Source organism: Theropithecus gelada, chromosome 16 (genome assembly GCF_003255815.1).
Source record: "Theropithecus gelada isolate Dixy chromosome 16, Tgel_1.0, whole genome shotgun sequence".
NCBI classification, from domain to species: Eukaryota; Metazoa; Chordata; class Mammalia; order Primates; family Cercopithecidae; genus Theropithecus; species Theropithecus gelada.
Window position 1 is genome coordinate 55235504 of NC_037684.1, and position 16229 is coordinate 55251732.

The 16229-nt window shown below is 59.3% G+C and overlaps 1 protein-coding gene across 1 annotated transcript in view; it reads left to right on the forward strand.

Moving 5' to 3' along the window:
- ASPSCR1 (ASPSCR1, UBX domain containing tether for SLC2A4) overlaps window positions 1-16229 on the forward strand; it is a 43582-nt gene that overhangs the window by 8736 nt on the left and 18617 nt on the right. The window contains exons 5-7 of the mRNA XM_025363230.1: window positions 9096-9153; window positions 10631-10704; window positions 11406-11811. Coding sequence (XP_025219015.1) covers window positions 9096-9153; window positions 10631-10704; window positions 11406-11811 — 538 coding nt within the window. The remainder of the gene's footprint in view (window positions 1-9095; window positions 9154-10630; window positions 10705-11405; window positions 11812-16229) is intronic.

The following is a 16229-nucleotide window of genomic DNA, read 5'->3' on the forward strand; positions in this document are numbered from 1 at the left end:
TGGGGACAGGGCTCCCTGTGCTTGATTCCCCTGGATGGGCTCATAAAATCTTTTTTTTAAGAGGCAGGGCCTCACTGTGTTGGTCACTTAGGCTGCTCTTGAACCATGGGCTCAAGCAATCCACCCATCTCAGCCACCCAAATTGTTGGGATTACAGGCGTGAGCTGCTGTGCTCCACCAGAAAATTTTCTTTTTTTTTTTTTTTGAAGCGGAGTCTCGCTCTGTCACCCAGGCTGGAGTGCAGTGGCGCGATCTCGGCTCACTGCAAGCTCCGCCTCCCGGGTTCACGCCATTCTCCTGCCTCAGCCTCCTGAGTAGCTGGGACTACAGGCGCCCGCCACCACGACCAGCTAGTTTTTTGTATTTTTTAGTAGAGACAGGGTTTCACCGTGTTAGCCAGGGTGGTCTTGATCTCCTGACCTCGTGATCCGCCCGTCTCGGCTTCCCAAAGTGCTGGGATTACAGGCATGAGCCACCGCGCCTGGCCAGAAAATCTTCTTAATAGTAATTGGCTGACTGGGCACAGTGGCTGACACCTGTAATCCCAGCACTCCGGGAGGTCGAGGCTGGCGGATCGCTTGAGCTCATGAGTTTGAGACCAGCCTTGGCAACATGTGAAACCCCTCCTCTACAAAAAATAGCAATGTTAGGCCAGGCATGGTGGTGCGTGCCTGTGGTCCCAGCTACCCCGGAGGCTGAGGTGGGAGGGTCACTTGAGCCCGGGAGGTGGAGGTAGCAGTGAGCTGAGATCACACCGCTGCATTCCAGCCTGAGTGACAGAACGAGACTCTGTCTCAAAAATAAAAATAAAAATAAGTAATTGGTGTGTATCAGTTTCTATCTGTCACTTAATGGTTTAAACGTTGTTCCTAAATGTGTAAAAATGGGCACTTTGTCAATTTGGGTCTTTTCATTGTGGCTGGAAGTCTTGGTCGACAGTAAAAGGCTCAGTCAGCAGAATGGAAGGATTCAGGGCTGGGGTTTGCTGTGAGCCTGGGAGGTTCTCACCCTCCCTGGGCCTCGGTTTCCTCACCTGTGCCCCAGCTGGTGTGTGGATGGAGTGAGTTCATGTCTTGAGGGCTGAGTGTGGGGCCTGTGGGAAGGTGGCTGTGCGTCGGGCACTGGGAAGATGTCTGTGCATCGGGGGCTGGGAAGGTGTCTGTGCATCGGGCGCTGGGAAGGTGTCTGTGCATTGGGGGCTGGGAAGGTGTCTGTGCATCGGGCGCTGGGAAGGTGTCTGTGCATCGGGCACTGGGAAGGTGTCTGTGCATCGGGGGCTGGGAAGGTGGCTGTGCATCGGGCGCTGGGAAGGTGGCTGTGCATCGGGGGCTGGGAAGGTGTCTGTGCATCGGGCGCTGGGAAGGTGGCTGTGCGTCGGGCGCTAGGAAGGTGGCCAGGGCCAGGCCTGCTCCGGTCTGACAGTAGCACCACACTGGGAAGGTGGCTGTGTGTCGGGTGCTCCTGGTGGCCCCAGGCCGGGCCTGCTCCTGCTGTGTGGCACAGGTGTTGCATTCATGGGTGAGGGCACTGAGGTCTGCAGGTTGGGTCTCAGTGGTCATGGGGATGGAAGCCATCCTGGCAGGTGTTGGGGTGAATGGAGACCTCTGGGGATGGCAGCGGGTTAAGGACAAGCACAGAATTTTCCCTCCAAAACGCAACTCAAACAACAGTGATGGAGCCTAAGAGCAAAGCCGAAGCCACAGGCAGGGGTGAGCGAGACCCGAGGTAGGAGGTGACAGAGCCTAAGAGAAAAGCGAAGCCTCGGGCAGGGGTGAGCGGAACTCGAGGCAGGAGTGGTGCCAGGCAGGGAGGTGGGTGACCCCAGGCGCTGTGTGGGTGCTGGGTGAGGACTGGGGAGCCCGGCGCCCTGGCTCTGTGCTGCTTCTTGAGAGAATAGTGGCAGAGGGCGAGAAGAAAACCAAACAGTACGGGAAACAGAAGTCAGGAAAGATGAACGTCCTGAAGGAAATGTCCCCGGGCTGCGCAGTGCCTCCGGGCATGAGCAGAATCTAGTGCTCCCACGGGCATGGGTGCTTGGTGAGGGCCGTCCTCCCTGGCTGTGCTGTCAGCCCTCAGATGGGGATGGAGGTGAGGAAGTGGCCCGGAGTAGCCCGGCGCTGCCACTGGGGAGGAGCCCAAGGGTGTCTGGAGAGGTGGGGCGGGCATTGCGGTAGCATAAGCCTCTTCGACAGACTCTAAACCTTGTGTGAAACTTAGTTTAAGAAGCAACAGGTGTGGCCGGGCGTGGTGGTTCTGGAGGTGGCTTTGGTGGTGGCTATGGGGGTGGGTTTGGGCGCTTTGGAGGAGGTTGCAGCGAGCTGAGATCACACCACTGCACTCCACCCTGGGCAATAAGAGCAAAACTCCGTCTCCAAAAAAAAAAAAAAAAAACCAGTAAAAAGAAACAACAGGTCCGGGTGCGGTGGCTCACCCCTGTAATCCCAGCACTTTGGGAGGCTGAGGTGGGCGGATCATGAGGTCAGGAGTTCGAGACCAGCCTGGCCAATATGGTGAAACCCCGTCTCTACTAAAAATACAAAAATTAGCCGGGCGTGCTGGTGGGCGCCTGTAGTCCCAGCTACTCAGAAGGCTGAGGCAGAAGAATTGCTTGAACCCAGGAGGTGGAGATTTCAGTGAGCCAAGATTGCACCGCTGCACTCCAGCCTGGGCAATGGAGCGAGAGTCCGTCTCAAAAAAAAAAAAAAAAAAAAAAAACAAACCTGGAGCAAGTGGGGCAACTCTTTCGAGAAACCGGGACAGCAGGTGGTGGGGCCATTGGTAGTGAAGCCCGGAGCCCTCAGCCTGGGGCCCTGGTCTGCGTGGCGGTGTGGGTCTGTCTCCGGGTGTGTCTGCACGTACATCTCATTTGGTGAACGCTCATGCCTGGGGTGTAGAGTGATTTGTGGCTGACTCTTATTGCTGGTGAATATGCTGTGGACGTCTTCCTGGAGGGTCCCGCACCTGTCACTCCTCACAGCCATGCTGTTCCATCATGTGGGTGTCATGTGGGTGTTGCGGGGTATCTGGCTGTGTCTCAGGGCATCCCAGGCAGGGCTGGAGCAGAGCCTGCAGCTGGAGGCCTTTGCACCTGGTCACCCACTCCAGCTCCTCCCGTGGGCTAAATTCCAGAGGTGGAATTTAAGACAGGGTTTCCTTACATTTTATCTCTGGGACGGGCATGGCGGCTTTCACGTGTAATCCCAGCACTTTGGGAGGCTGAGGCAGGCAGATCATCTGAGGTCAGGAGTTTGAGACCAGCCTGGCCAACATGGTGAAACCCTGTCTCTACTAAAAGTACAAAAATTAACCGGGTGTGGTGGCAGGTGCCTGTAATCCCAGCTACTCGGGAAGTTAAGGCAGGAGAATCACTTGAACCCAGGAGGTGGAGGTTGCAGTGAGCCGACATCACACCACTGAATTCCAGCCTGGGTGACAGACTGAGACTCCGTCTCAAAAATAAATAAATAATAAATAAATACATTTCTAAAAGCTCAGACCCAAGCTTCGTCCCAGAAGCTGGAGTTTGCTAACCATGGAGCAGGATGTGGACGAGGTTTCGTGGTGGGTGGCGTTGGCGTTGCCAGCCCCACGGTGAGGGTGGAGTGCCTCGTGGGCTCTGTGCTGGAAGCTGGTCCCCAGCAGGTCTGCATGAGGGAGGAAGGCTGTCTCGTGCCTAGTGTTCCTGCACTGGCCCAGGAGGCTTGGGGAGGCCTTGGGAACTCCAGGTGTTCGCAGAGTGGGACAGGTGGGAAGCTGTTGTTTCTCCCTTCGTGTGTTTCGGAGGAGGTCTGAGTCCAGGGACAGTGTAAGCGCTGTGCTTGGAAGGGGAGTTCCATGGCTGGGGACTGCAGGCCTGTAGCCTGCCCAGGAGTTGCCCTGGGACAGAGCCTGCTTTGTGTATTTGGGGACCCCTGGGTGATTTCCTTGGATGGAGACCGCCACATGTTTGAAAGGTCGCAGCTCCACTGCAAGGGTGTCACCATAGCACGCAGCCCTGGCCTGACCAGCGACTCGAGCAGCAGGGGCCTTGGGGATGCCAGTGAGCCACATGTGTCAGCCATGGAGGTGCCTCACGTTTTCTTTTCTTTCACCCAGGCTGGAGTGCAGTGGTGCCATCTTGGCTCACTGCAATCTCCGCCTCCCGGGTTCAAGCAATTCTCCTGCCTCAGCCACCCGAGTAGCTGGGATTACTGGTGCGCGCCATCATGCCGGGCTAGTCTTTGTATTTTTTTAGGGACGGAGTTTCACCATGTTGGCCAGGCTTGTCTGGAACTCCAGACCTCAGGTGATCTACCCCACCCCGGCCTCCCAAAGTGCTGGGATTACAGGCGTGAGCCACCGCACCTGGCCAGTGACTCACTTTTTCTTGTTACTGCGTTAAAGAAGAAATAAAAATAGGTGTCATTAGCTTTAGTAATATGTGTAATTAACTCAGTATACCCAAAATACGACTTCCTGGACACATAGTCAGTAGAAAAGCAAGCCGTCTCATGCTTTTGTTGTGCAAAGTCCTTGAGACCTGCGTGTACTGTGCACTTGGAGCATCTCGGTCTGGGCCGGGTCCTCGTGGACTGGCCGCTCCTCCGCTCTGCCTCTCAGGCTCTGCCGCAGGGAGGCAGGAGACAGAGGCTGCACACTGCTGGCTTCAAGCTTTCCCATTTTCCCTGTAATCTGAAGGTTCTGCCCAGCAGAGGGGTGTGAATAGCCACACTGAGTTCTGGGGGACACTGTTTCCACCTGCCCGGTGGGCCCGTGTCTGAGTTTGGGATCTTTATGATGGGGAGTGTGCCTTCCGTGATAGGAGACGCATGAGATGGAAACGAGGATTTCATTGCCTACGGGCCCTCCTGGAGGCACCCGGAGAAGGACAGGGAGCACCTTTCTGGCCAGCGTCTTTGCTGGGGTTCAGGTTGTTAATGCCAAAGGATTTCCTATGAGGAGTTTCTCTCCGTGGGTTTAGAGCCAGCAGGCACGAGCCCCGGGAGGTCCTACTGCGACTCGGGGGGTGCTGTGGCATGTCGGGGCAGTCCACGGGGGCAGGCGAGCGAGTCCCGTAGCTTGAACCCCAAGTCCTGTAAGGACCTGGTTGCCATGGAGCGGTGGTGAAAGGCAGGGGTGTGGACGGACCATGCTGAGCTGCTGAGCAGGAAGAGAAGCGGGGACTGTTGGGGGTGACCGAGGGTGAGCCGAGGGAGCTCACACAGCAGCTGAGCTGCTTTCCGTCTGGAGACCGTGAGGGAGCAGCATGGGCTTTCTGTAAATGTCAGATTCATGAGCTCGGCCGTGGAGGGGATTTGCCCTCTCTCAGAGGTGCCCCCGGGCTGTGCTGGCGTGGGCACCCCAGGTGGGAGTGGCTCCCCAGTGTGCCCGGCCCCCGGCTGGATCTCTTCCCAGGTGCCCAGCCCTCTGCTCCCAGCCTTGACTCAGTGCTTGGGGTCTGGCTGAGTGCATCTCAGCCCGTTCCTCCTCCTGTGGGTAAAGCTGTGGCTCCAGGAAAGCTGGGCGATTTCTGCGGCCCTCTGGGTGTGCTGGGCTGTAGGGAGGGGCTGCCGGTGAGAACAGGGCTCTGCCAGGTGGAGCACTGGCTGTGGCCACACTCAGGGTGGGTCTATGCATGCTGCCAGGCCAGCTCAGAGCTCTGGGGCCCATCCCTGTCCATCCCTGTCCGTCCCTGTTCATCCCTGTTCATCCTTGTCCATCCCTGTCCGGACCTGGCTGGGTTGGGACGGCCGGAGGCTGCCTTCCCCTGAGGCTCTCCCAGGCTCTGTCCAGCCCACTTCTCGGCTGGGCTGTCGTGTGGTGGGTGGTGCCCTCTGCGGGCCTCCCCGAGCCGAGTGGCTCCTGGCCTGCAGCCACAGCTCTGCGGCCTTCTGTTCCCGGCAGGGCGCGTGCTGCTGCCTAGGCTCTCGTCAGCACCTGTGTTTGCACCCAGCTTTGTCAGACCCAGACAGGACATGAACACGGAGGGCTCCAGACTCACTGCCTTGTCCCCAGCACACAGCCGCGCCTTGCCGGAGCAGGGCCCCACCGGGGCGGGGTTTGTGGTGCATAAAGAATATGCCGGCGAAGCCAGCAGCAGGGGCGTGTCTGCCCTCCTGGCCGTCCTGCTGGCTTCTGGCCCTGGCCAAGCGGGGAGCTCTGCTGGCTGCAGAGCTGCAGAGTGCGTGAGAGTGTGCCAGTACCCCGCTGCGAGCAGGCACCCGCGGACGCGCCCAACAGCACCCTGTCTTGCATTTCTGGCTTCGGAGCGTGGTGTCTGGTGGCTTGGCCTGGCCTAGGGTCCCCGGGAGGCCCTGGGTCTTGCCCTTGCAGGCATTGGGCCTTGCAGAGGTCTGTGTAGGGGGCAGGCGGGGGTGGCTTCGCCAGGCACAGGGGGCTCTGTCTCCTCGGGCGCTGGAATTTCCCCCGGGCCATGTCGTCCTGCGCGCTGGGCCGGCGCAGAAGGTCTGGAACCGATTGCCGGCCGCCCCTCCCCTCGGCTGGCCGCCACACAACGTGTTCACAAGCCGCTCCCTCAGATCCCGCACGAGGGAATCTGATCCCTCTGGAGGAGCCGCACATCAAAGCCCGGCTGGCGTTTGATGTCACGCTGCTGTGCTCTGTCCCTGTTTGTGATTTGAGGTCCCCAAGCTGGCGGTCGGTGCCGGGGAAGGACTGAGTTGGGACTCCGGCCACCACACGGTCCAGTGCTTCCCAGCCATAGATAAGTGGCCTCGTGGCCGTCTCCGGCCCCTGGCCATCCCTATCCTGCTAGGGAGCCGGGACCCTCTGCCCTCCCCGTTCCCCTTCCTGGCCCTGGGGGCTGTGCTTCCTTGAGGCCTCGCTCCGCCTCTGTCCAGGCTCTGCTCCGTGCATTTTGGGGCCTTGTGTTTTCCTGAGCCCTGGGTCTCAGGGCCTCTGGGCCGAGTCTCCAGCCATTTGGAGGGAAGGCAAATCCGAGGCCCTTTGTTGGCTTTTCTGTGGGATGGGAGCTCAGCGAGCGTGTCCCAGCCTGTGTGCAGAGGACATCCGCCATGTGCGTGGTGCGCACGCGCTCCACAGGCCAGAGGCCATCGGGGAAGGGGCTTCATTGTAGGCAGTGGGTCCAGGGAGAGCATGGGGCTAAGTTCACGGCCCTGTGGGGCCTCTGCAGCCAGACCAGGCTGTCAGAGTTGGGGCTGGGGTGGGGAAGGGATGCCCCTCCCCTAGGAGTGAGGACATGAAAAATAGAGGCCACGAAACAAAAGAAAACACGTCAAACCCACACACATGGCCGAGTCCCCAGGTGGCGGGGCTGGGCCTGTCCTGGGTGTGGCACCTCTGACTTTTCTGCTTGGTCTGTTCCCATTTCACGGAGGCGAGTCCTGACCATTTTTTTTTTTTTTTGAGACGGAGTCTTGCTCTGTGCCCCAGGCTGGAGTGCAGTAGCGCGATCTCGGCTCACTGCAAGCTCCGCCCCTCTGGGTTCACGCCATTCTCCTGCCTCAGCCTCCAGAGTAGCTGGGACTACAGGCGCCCGCCACCTCGCCCGGCTAATTTTCTTGTATTTTTAGTAGAGACGGGGTTTCACCGTGTTAGCCAGGATGGTCTCGATCTCCTGACCTCATGATCCGCCCGTCTCGGCCTCCCAAAGTGCTGGGATTACAGGCTTGAGCCACCGCGCCCGGCCCAATTGTTTGTATTTTTAGTAGAGACAGGGTTTCACCATGTTAGCCAGGATGGTCTCGATCTCCTGACCTCGTGATCCGCCCTTCTCAGCCCCGCAAAGTGCTGGGATTACAGGCGGGAGCCACTGTGCCCGGCTGAGTCCTGCCCTTTCGAGTAGGTCAGCAGATCCCAGGGTCAGGAGCATGGCGAGTGCACGGTGGGCCCATGATGGGCCCCTGTGGCCCTATAAGCACGCAGGTGGGTTCAGGCGGAGGCTGACAGCTCCTGTCCCAGGAGCCCGCTCTGTGCATGTACGTGCATGGGTGTCTCGACCTGGACACTGCAGACACTCTGTCCTCTGACCCTTCCATCCCAGGGTGTTGCTGTAAGCAGTTTCCAGCCCAGCTCTCACCTTATCTTTATGCCCTGTGTTCTGGTCACCACCTGACCTGAAGACAGGTGTCTTCCTGTCCCACCTGAGCCCCTGCAAGCCACACTGGCCATAGGGTCCGGCAGGGCACCTGCCTGACCTGAGGCCAACCCTGGCCTCCCCTTTGCCTAGGCTCCGGCCACCTGCCCCCTCCTCTCGGATTCCCCTCCCTGGAGAGGGACTGATCAGGGGCGTCTCCGAGGAAGGCCTGAGACAGGCTTTTGTTTTTCTCAGTGGGGAGGAATTCACGGTGGGGAGTTGGAAACACAGGCGAGCCCCCGTTATGCAGCAGGTGCCGCCAGCAGTTCACGTGCTCTGGGGCTGTATGTGGTGGGATACGCCTATCTCCCAGGCTGCTGTGCACATCAGGCCTGTGTGGGAGCATGCTGCATATGCACGCCCACTTATGCACGGGTCCAGCTGTGTCTCCTGGGGGGCAAGGCTCAGAAAGACACTGGTGGCAGAGTCCGACATGGACTTACAAGTACGGCCTCCCCGGCCACGGGCAAGCGGGCGTGAGCGGAGTGCAGCACCCCTCCCCCCATGCTTTGGTGACATCAGGCGTCGGCACTGAGGGAGGACAGCAGGCAGTGGAGACAGGGGCACCTCCTCTTAGCGGGTGGCTTTAGATGAAAGCCCAGACCTTGGGACCCTCACGCTCAGGCTTCTGAGTGAAGGTGGCCATGAGCCACATTCCGGAGCCAGCGCTGCTTGTCCCTCCCGTGTGGTCCCTGGGCCGTATCGGCGGCTTCATGTCCTGCCATCAGCCCCAAGACTGGAGGTGGGGGGAGCCCCCAGGCCACGCACCGCAGGCCATGCTCCTTGGGAGTGCCTCCAGCTGTCAGGTGTCTCCTCCCGGTACTTGTGGGGCACAGTGGGGGCCTGGGCTGAGGGCTGTGGCCTCGGCCTGGGACGCTGTTCTGGGTAAGGGGTGGGTGAGGGCCCCACACCTTTGCTTTCTGAGTCTCCTGCCCCGGGCCTCCGTGGCACTGGCTGAGGTGCCCTGGGGTACCTGATGGTTTCTTTCCTCTCCTCCCAGGGAGTGCCTGCAGCACCCCAGCGGGGCCACCCCAGTCTGCGTGTACACGAGGGACGAGGTAGGCGGCCCACTCTTGCCCACCCAGTCCTCACTCACTCTCAGCCCACTTCCCAGCTGGAAAATCCGCTCTCCCGCAGCCGTCTCGGGGCAGTGGCGAGAGACTTGGGCTCTTGAAAGCACGACGTGTTTCATGGAAAAAGAGGGAGTGGCCGGCCCTCGGAGCCCGGGCTGCCCCGAAACCTCCCTCGGCGCCCTGTTTGTTTTTTCAGCTTCTCTCAAAGCCCAGGAGTTACAAAAGTGGTTTCATTTAATAAATATTTGCTTAGCTCGGTGTTTTGATCATTTTCAAAACCGAGTGTGGCGTGGCGCAAGCAAAGCCCGCCGTGGCGGGACCCTCCTAGCGCTCGTCCCTGGCCTCACAGGGGCCTTTTGTTTCCACCCTGGCTGAGTGCCCTTTGCTGCGGTGGGGGGCACTGTCCCGGGGGAGCCCTGGGGGGCCCTGGTGTGGACGGGACACTCCCCCCATTTATCCCTAGTTGGAAGCTCCCCGGCCAGGGCTGTGAGAGGGGCTCAGGTCTATGTCCTCCCTCGAGGGGACAGCCACGGGGCTCAGGACCCAGGCCCAGCACTGGCCTGAGGCTGGGGTCCCTGGGGACCCTTACACCCTTTGGCTTTCGTGCTGGGCCCTTGACTCTGCCCTTGCTGGAGGCAGCTTCTCCACACCTTCCTCACAGGTCAGAGCTAGCATGTGGGACGTAGCCAGCCAGGCCCAAGCCCTGCCCACCCCAAGCCGAGCCCCAGGAATGCCCTGAGAGCAGGAGAGTCGGAGGAGGGTGGGGCAGTGTCCCGAGGCAGCTGGGCCGCTGTGACCCATGGGGGAGGCGGCCGTGGGGTGGGTCTCGCCCTGGCCAGACACCAGAGCCTGTGAAGCCGTGTGTTGTGATTTTGGGGCCCACTCAGAGGCTTTTGAAGAGTGGATGCTGCTGGCCTGACCTCCACCCACCAGATGGGGGAGGGCTCCCGGCAGGGACTGGGCCTAGGGAGGGCTGGCAAGCATCATGGAGCCGGGGTGACCCTGGCCCAGAGGCCCGGCCGGCTCAGTCACAGATGTGCGTGTCTTGCCCAGGCCTCCTCCCTGCCCCCGTGGGTGACAGCACGTTCCTGCCTCTCCCGCTCCGGGCAGGGGGTCCTGGTTCCAGGGCCTCCTCCTTGCAGCCCAGCTCTGCCAGTCCAGGCCTCAGTGAGCTTGGGTCCCAGCTGCGGAGACCAGGCTGGGGGAGACTCGCTCAGGCATGGGCAGCAGGTCCTGCCCCGGCTGCAGACCAGACTGAAGCTGGGCCTTGCGGAGGGTGTGGACCGGCAGGGGCCAGATGTGGGAGTGGGTAGGACGGAGGCCGGAGAGGGCATGTGGCCTGTGGTCCTGGTGATGCCAGTGCCCAGAGGTGATGTGGTGCCTGGAGCCAGAGCCCGGAGGGTTTCCCTGGGATCTGGGGTCCCAGTGCGAGGCCCACCTGTCCTGGCTGCTTCTCCCACAGGTGATGGGTGAAGCCGCCCTGCGGGGCACGACGCTGCAGTCGCTGGGCCTGACCGGGGGCAGCGCCACCATCAGGTAAGGGCGGTGCCGCTGGGGCCGAGGGGTCTATTTAGCTACAAAAAGTGGGCTCGGCCGGGCACGGTGGCTCAAGCCTGTAATCCCAGCGCTTTGGGAGGCCGAGACGGGCGGATCACGAGGTCAGCAGATCGAGACCATCCTGGCTAACACGGTGAAATCCCGTCTCTACTAAAAAAATACAAAAAACTAGCCGGGCGAGGTGGTGGCGCCTGTAGTCCCGGCTACTCGGGAGGCTGAGGCAGGAGAATGGCGTGAACCCGGGAGGCGGAGCTTGCAGTGAGCTGAGATCCGGCCACTGCACTCCAGCCTGGGTGACAGAGCGAGACTCCGTCTCAAAAAAAAAAAAAAAAAGTGGTCTCAAAGGAAAGGAGAAAGGACACGTGGCAAGTGGGGAGAAGGTGTACCCAGGCCCTCGTCGTGGAGGGTGCCTGGCGGCCTCTGCCTGCCTGTGGGCGTGGGGGCCGGGCTGCGCTGGCCTCATCTCTGTGTCCCCCAGAGGGGAGGTGGATCTTGGGAGGGTGCATGGGGTGGGAGGGGGCGGGAGAGGGTGAGCTGGGGGCGGGAGTGGGTGAGGCGGGGGTGGGAGGGGGTGAGGCGGGGGTGGGAGGGGGTGAGCCGGGGGTGGGAGGGGGTGAGCCGGGGCAGGCGGCAGGCAGGGCCGCCACAAGGTGCTTCCCTTGTCCTCTGGCCCCACTCAGGTTTGTCATGAAGTGCTGCGACCCTGTGGACAAGACCCCAGGAAGCCTGGGCTCCTCGGTGTCGTCGGTGTCGGCTGGCCAGGCGGCCGCCAGCACTTCACTTCCCTTGGAATCTGGGGAGCTCAGCCGCGGCGACCTGGGCCGTTGGGAGGATGTGGACACCTCAGGGCCCTGCTGCGAGGACACTCAGGAGAAGCAGAGCACGAGGGCGCCCGCACCTGCCCCCTTTGTTCCTTTCTCAGGCGGGGGACAGAGACTGGGGGGCCCTCCTGGGCCCACGAGGCCTCTGACATCATCTTCAGTCACGTTGCCGAAGTCCCTCTCCAGCCCCGGAGGCCCCTCCAAGCCAAAGAAGTCCAAGTCGGGCCAGGATCCCCAGCAGGAGCAGGAGCGGGAGCCGGAGCTGGTAAAAGGGGCCCTGGGCCTTGGGACTTGGGGGTGTCCTTTCTCCTGACATGGTAGCCCTGCATGGCTTTAGCTGGTCAGCCTGGTGGCATGGCAGTGATGCAGGGCAGAGGAACCCGAAAGTGGGGCTCCGGCCAGGAGGGTTCTGGCTTTGCCCAGGAAGGGATTCAGGGGTAGGCAGGTGGTAGAGAAAGTAGCTTTACTGAGACGGTGGCTGTGTCTGGTCCCGCATGAGGCCGTGTCTGCTCCAGGACGAGGCTGTGTCCGCTCCGGGATGAGACCGTGTTGGCTCCATGACGAGGCGGGAACCATGTCAGCTCCGTGTTGGCTCCGTGACAGGGCACAGAGTGGGCTGCCCTGGGGTGGTGCGTGGAGGGCAGCAGCTCAGGGCATGGCCGCGGTCACATTTACATCCACTCTTAACTACGTGCACGTTCAGAGGTGGGGTATTCAGAAATCTCCAGAAAAGGGGCGGTAACCTCCGGGTCATGGCCGGGGAAAGGGTGAGTTGTGGGGCCGTTGGTGGACGCATCAGCCAGTCTTCAGCCTGGCTTGGAATCCTCCGACCTGAGCAGGGTCTGGGCTTGTTCTTAGCTCTCAGGGAGGTGATTTTTTTTTTTTTTTTTTTTTGAGACAGAGTCTAACTCTATCACCAGGTGGGAGTGCAGTGGCACGATCTCGGCTCACAGCAACCCAACTTCCACCTCCCAGGTTCAAGTGATTCTCCTACCTCAGCCTCCTGAGTAGCTGGGACTACAGGTGCGCACCACCATGCCCAGCTAATTTTTTTGTGTTTTTAGTACAGACAGGGTTTCACCATGTTGGCCAGGATGGTCTCAATCTCTTGACCTCACGATCCGCCCACCTTGGCCTCCCAAACTGCTGAGATTACAGGCGTGAGCCACCGCCTCCAGCCCTTTTTTCTGGTTTTAAACCCCCATTACTGAGGCACCCACTTTTTTTTTTTTTTTTTTGAGATGGAGTTTCGCTCTTGTCGCCCAGGCTGGAGTGTAGTGGCACACTTTCAGCTCACTGCAACCTCCACCTCCCGGGTCCAAGTGATTCTCCTTCCTCAGCCTCCCGAGTAGCTGGGACTACAGGTGTGTGCCACTATGCTCAGCTAATTTTTGTATTTTTACTAGAGACATGGTTTCACCATGTTGACCAGGCTGGTCTCAAACTCCTGACCTTAGGTGATCCACCCACCTCAGCCTCCCAAAGTGTTGGGATTACAGGTATGAGCCACCACGCCTTGCCTTTTTTTCGTTTTTTCGAAACAGAGTCTCGCTCTGTCACCCAGGCTGGAGTGCAGTAGTGCGATCTCGGCTCACTGCAACCTCCACCTCCTGGGTTCAAGCGATTCTCTTGCCTCAGCCTCCGGAGTAGCTGGGATTACAGGCACCTGTCACCATGCATGGCTAATTTTTGTATTTTTAGTAGTGATGGGGTTTCACCATGTCGGCCAGTCTGGTCTCGAACTCCTGACCTCAGGTGATCTGCCCGCCTCGGCCCCCCACAGTGCTGTGATCGCAGGCGTGAGCCACCGCGCCCGCTGGCCCCACGTTTGGATCACGCTGATCGTGCGGAGCCTTGTGTGCCTGGGGGTTCTGCCCGTCACCAGTGTCCGCCTCCTCCTTCCCTGTGCTGCCCACTGGCTGTCAGCCTCCAGGGCTGTCTCTGGTGTTTTGGGTCAAGCTGGGCTTGCAGGGCCCCTCCCTGGCCCACTGCAGCCACGTCAGAGCTCAGAGGGGGAGCATGTGGCATGGGTCACCCATCCATCAACTCCTGCCTGGAAGCTGATGTGGAATTTTCCCTCTGGAGCCCCGAGCCGTCCAGTTGCCTTCCCAGTGTCCCCGTGGGCTTCCTTGGAGGTGCGGCTTGGTGGGCGTCCTCGCCGGGAGACTCGTGTGGGTTCCGCCTTCCTGGGACTCAACTGGGCGATGGCGCCTTCAGAAATACCGCGAAACCCGTCCACCCCGTGGGAGTGAAGGCATCACTGCGGATTCCCCAGGAAGTTCCTTGGGCTCTTGGAACATCCTAGGCTCCTCTCCTCCTTGGGCTTGTTCCCGGAGGTGCTGGGTCTTCCTCCCAAAGCCCAGCCCCTGATTGCCTGCTGCTGCTCAGGACAGGGTAGGGCCTGTCCCTGTGGCCACGCATTGCTGCTGGTTAGCACTCAGGCTGGCAGCATGGATGCTAAGCTTGTCTTCTGCTCCCTTGGTGTGTGGGGAAGGTTAGGGACCCCACCTGCGCTCCCCCCACACGTCCACAAAGCCACCAGGTGATCCCCAAACCTCAGAGTGTCCTGAGAAGGGCCCAGAGCCAACCCTGATGCCCTCGAGGCCCCACGCAGGCTGGGAGAGTGGCCGCCCCGCACTTACAGAGCTGGATGCGAGGTCCGAGAACAGTTTGCGGGAGGACAGGCGTGGGAGTGCTGGAATTGGAGGGAGGAGGAGCCACCAGTGACAGACACGGCCACACACGTGGGTGTTCTTTTTCCAAAACGCCTACAAGGGGGCTGGTTCAAGAGGGTGCCATTCAGTGGCACAAATTTTTTTTTTTTTTTTTTTTTTTTTGAGACGGAGTCTCGCTCTGTCGCCCGGGCTGGAGTGCAGTGGCCGGATCTCAGCTCACTGCAAGCTCCGCCTCCCGGGTTCACGCCATTCTCCGGCCTCAGCCTCCCAAGTAACTGGGACTACAGGCGCCCGCCACCTCGCCCGGCTAGTTTTTTTTGTATTTTTTAGTAGAGACGGGGTTTCACCGTGTTCGCCAGGATGGTCTCGATCTTCTGACCTCGTGATCCACCCGTCTCGGCCTCCCAAAGTGCTGGGATTACAGGCTTGAGCCACCGCGCCCGGCCAAGCACAAATTTTTTTAAATTTTTTGAGACGGGGGTCTTGCTCTGTGGCCCAGGCTGGAGTACAGTGGTGTGATCTTGGTTCACTGTAGCCTTGACCTCCTGGTCTCAAGCCATCCTCTCCCCTCAGCCTCCCAAGTAGCTGGGACCACAGCTGTACACCACCATGCCGGGCTAATTTATTTATTTTTTTATTATTTTTTTTTGAGACAGAATCTCGCTTTGTCACCCAGGCTGGAGTGGGTGGGATCTCAGTTCACTGCAACCTCCGCCTCCTGGGTTCAAGTGATCCCCCCACCTCAGCCTCCCAAGCAGCTGGGACCACAGGTGTGAGCCACCACACCCGGCTAATATATATATATATTTATTTATGAGATGAGGAATCTTGCTCTGTTGCCGAGGCTGCAGTGCAGTGGTGTGATCTCAGCTCACTGCAATCTCCGCCTCCTGGGTTCCAGTGATTCTCCTGCCTCAGCCTCCCAGGTAGCTGGGATTACAGGCACTCACCATCATGCCGGCTAATTTTTGTATTTTTAAAAGAGATGGGGTTTCACCATGTTGGCCGGGCTAGTCTCAAACTCCTGGCCTCGGGTGATCCACCCGCCTCGGCCTCCCAAAGTGCTGGGATTATGAGCATGAGCCATCGCGCCCAGCCTAATTTATTTTTATTTTTCATAAAGACAAGGTCTCCCTCTGTTGCCCAGGCTGGTCTCAAATTCCTGGGCTCAAGCAATCCTCTTATCTCAGCCACCCAAAATTCTGGGATTACAATTGTGAGCCACCTCACCGGCCTGAAAGTTACTTTTTATAATATTATGGATAGTATCATGCTTCCTGTTACATTTTTGACTGACTGACTCCTTGTTAGTTCTAGTGGTGTCTTGGTTTCTGTTGGGGTCTCTGCAGACCTCTTTCCCTTTGTCCTCTCATCGTTTTTCTTCCTTTGTTGCAGCAACTGGGCCTCTGGTGCTTTTGGATAGTGGCGATCTTAGTGGACATCCTTCCTTGTCTTGATTGTAACAGGAATTACTAGTAGTTTCTCTGCCAAGGATGATGTGTGCTATAAAAAGTCTTTATCAAGCTGAGAAAGTCACTATTCCTAACTTTCTGACATTTAAAACAATCTTAAGTGGGTGTTGAACCGTTCCAGTGTTTTCAGCATTGATGGAGATGACCGTGTGCTTTATTTTATTGGCTTGTGCCTGTGTGTTAGTAAATGAGACAGACTTTTTTCCTTGCTCTGTCTTCATCCAGTTTGGGAATCAGATTTCACCTGGCTCACAAGGGAACTGGGCAGTGGCCTCTCTTTTCTGGGTTCTGGAAATTCTCCGAAGGTTATGGTCACTGCTCACTGCAGACTCCACCCACCACTGGGGCACTGGGCCCTCGGCAGGGAGTGTGTGCAGGCAGGCGGCCAGGTGCTGACCTCCGAGCATGCCTGTGTGGGGTTGTGGCCTGACCCTCTGTCTCATGCCTCCCCCACACCGTGGGGACCTCGTGTCTGTGGGGTCCCTGGCCCTGTGGCTGACTTTTCCTTTGTTCCTGTCCTGACCCTGCATCAGAGC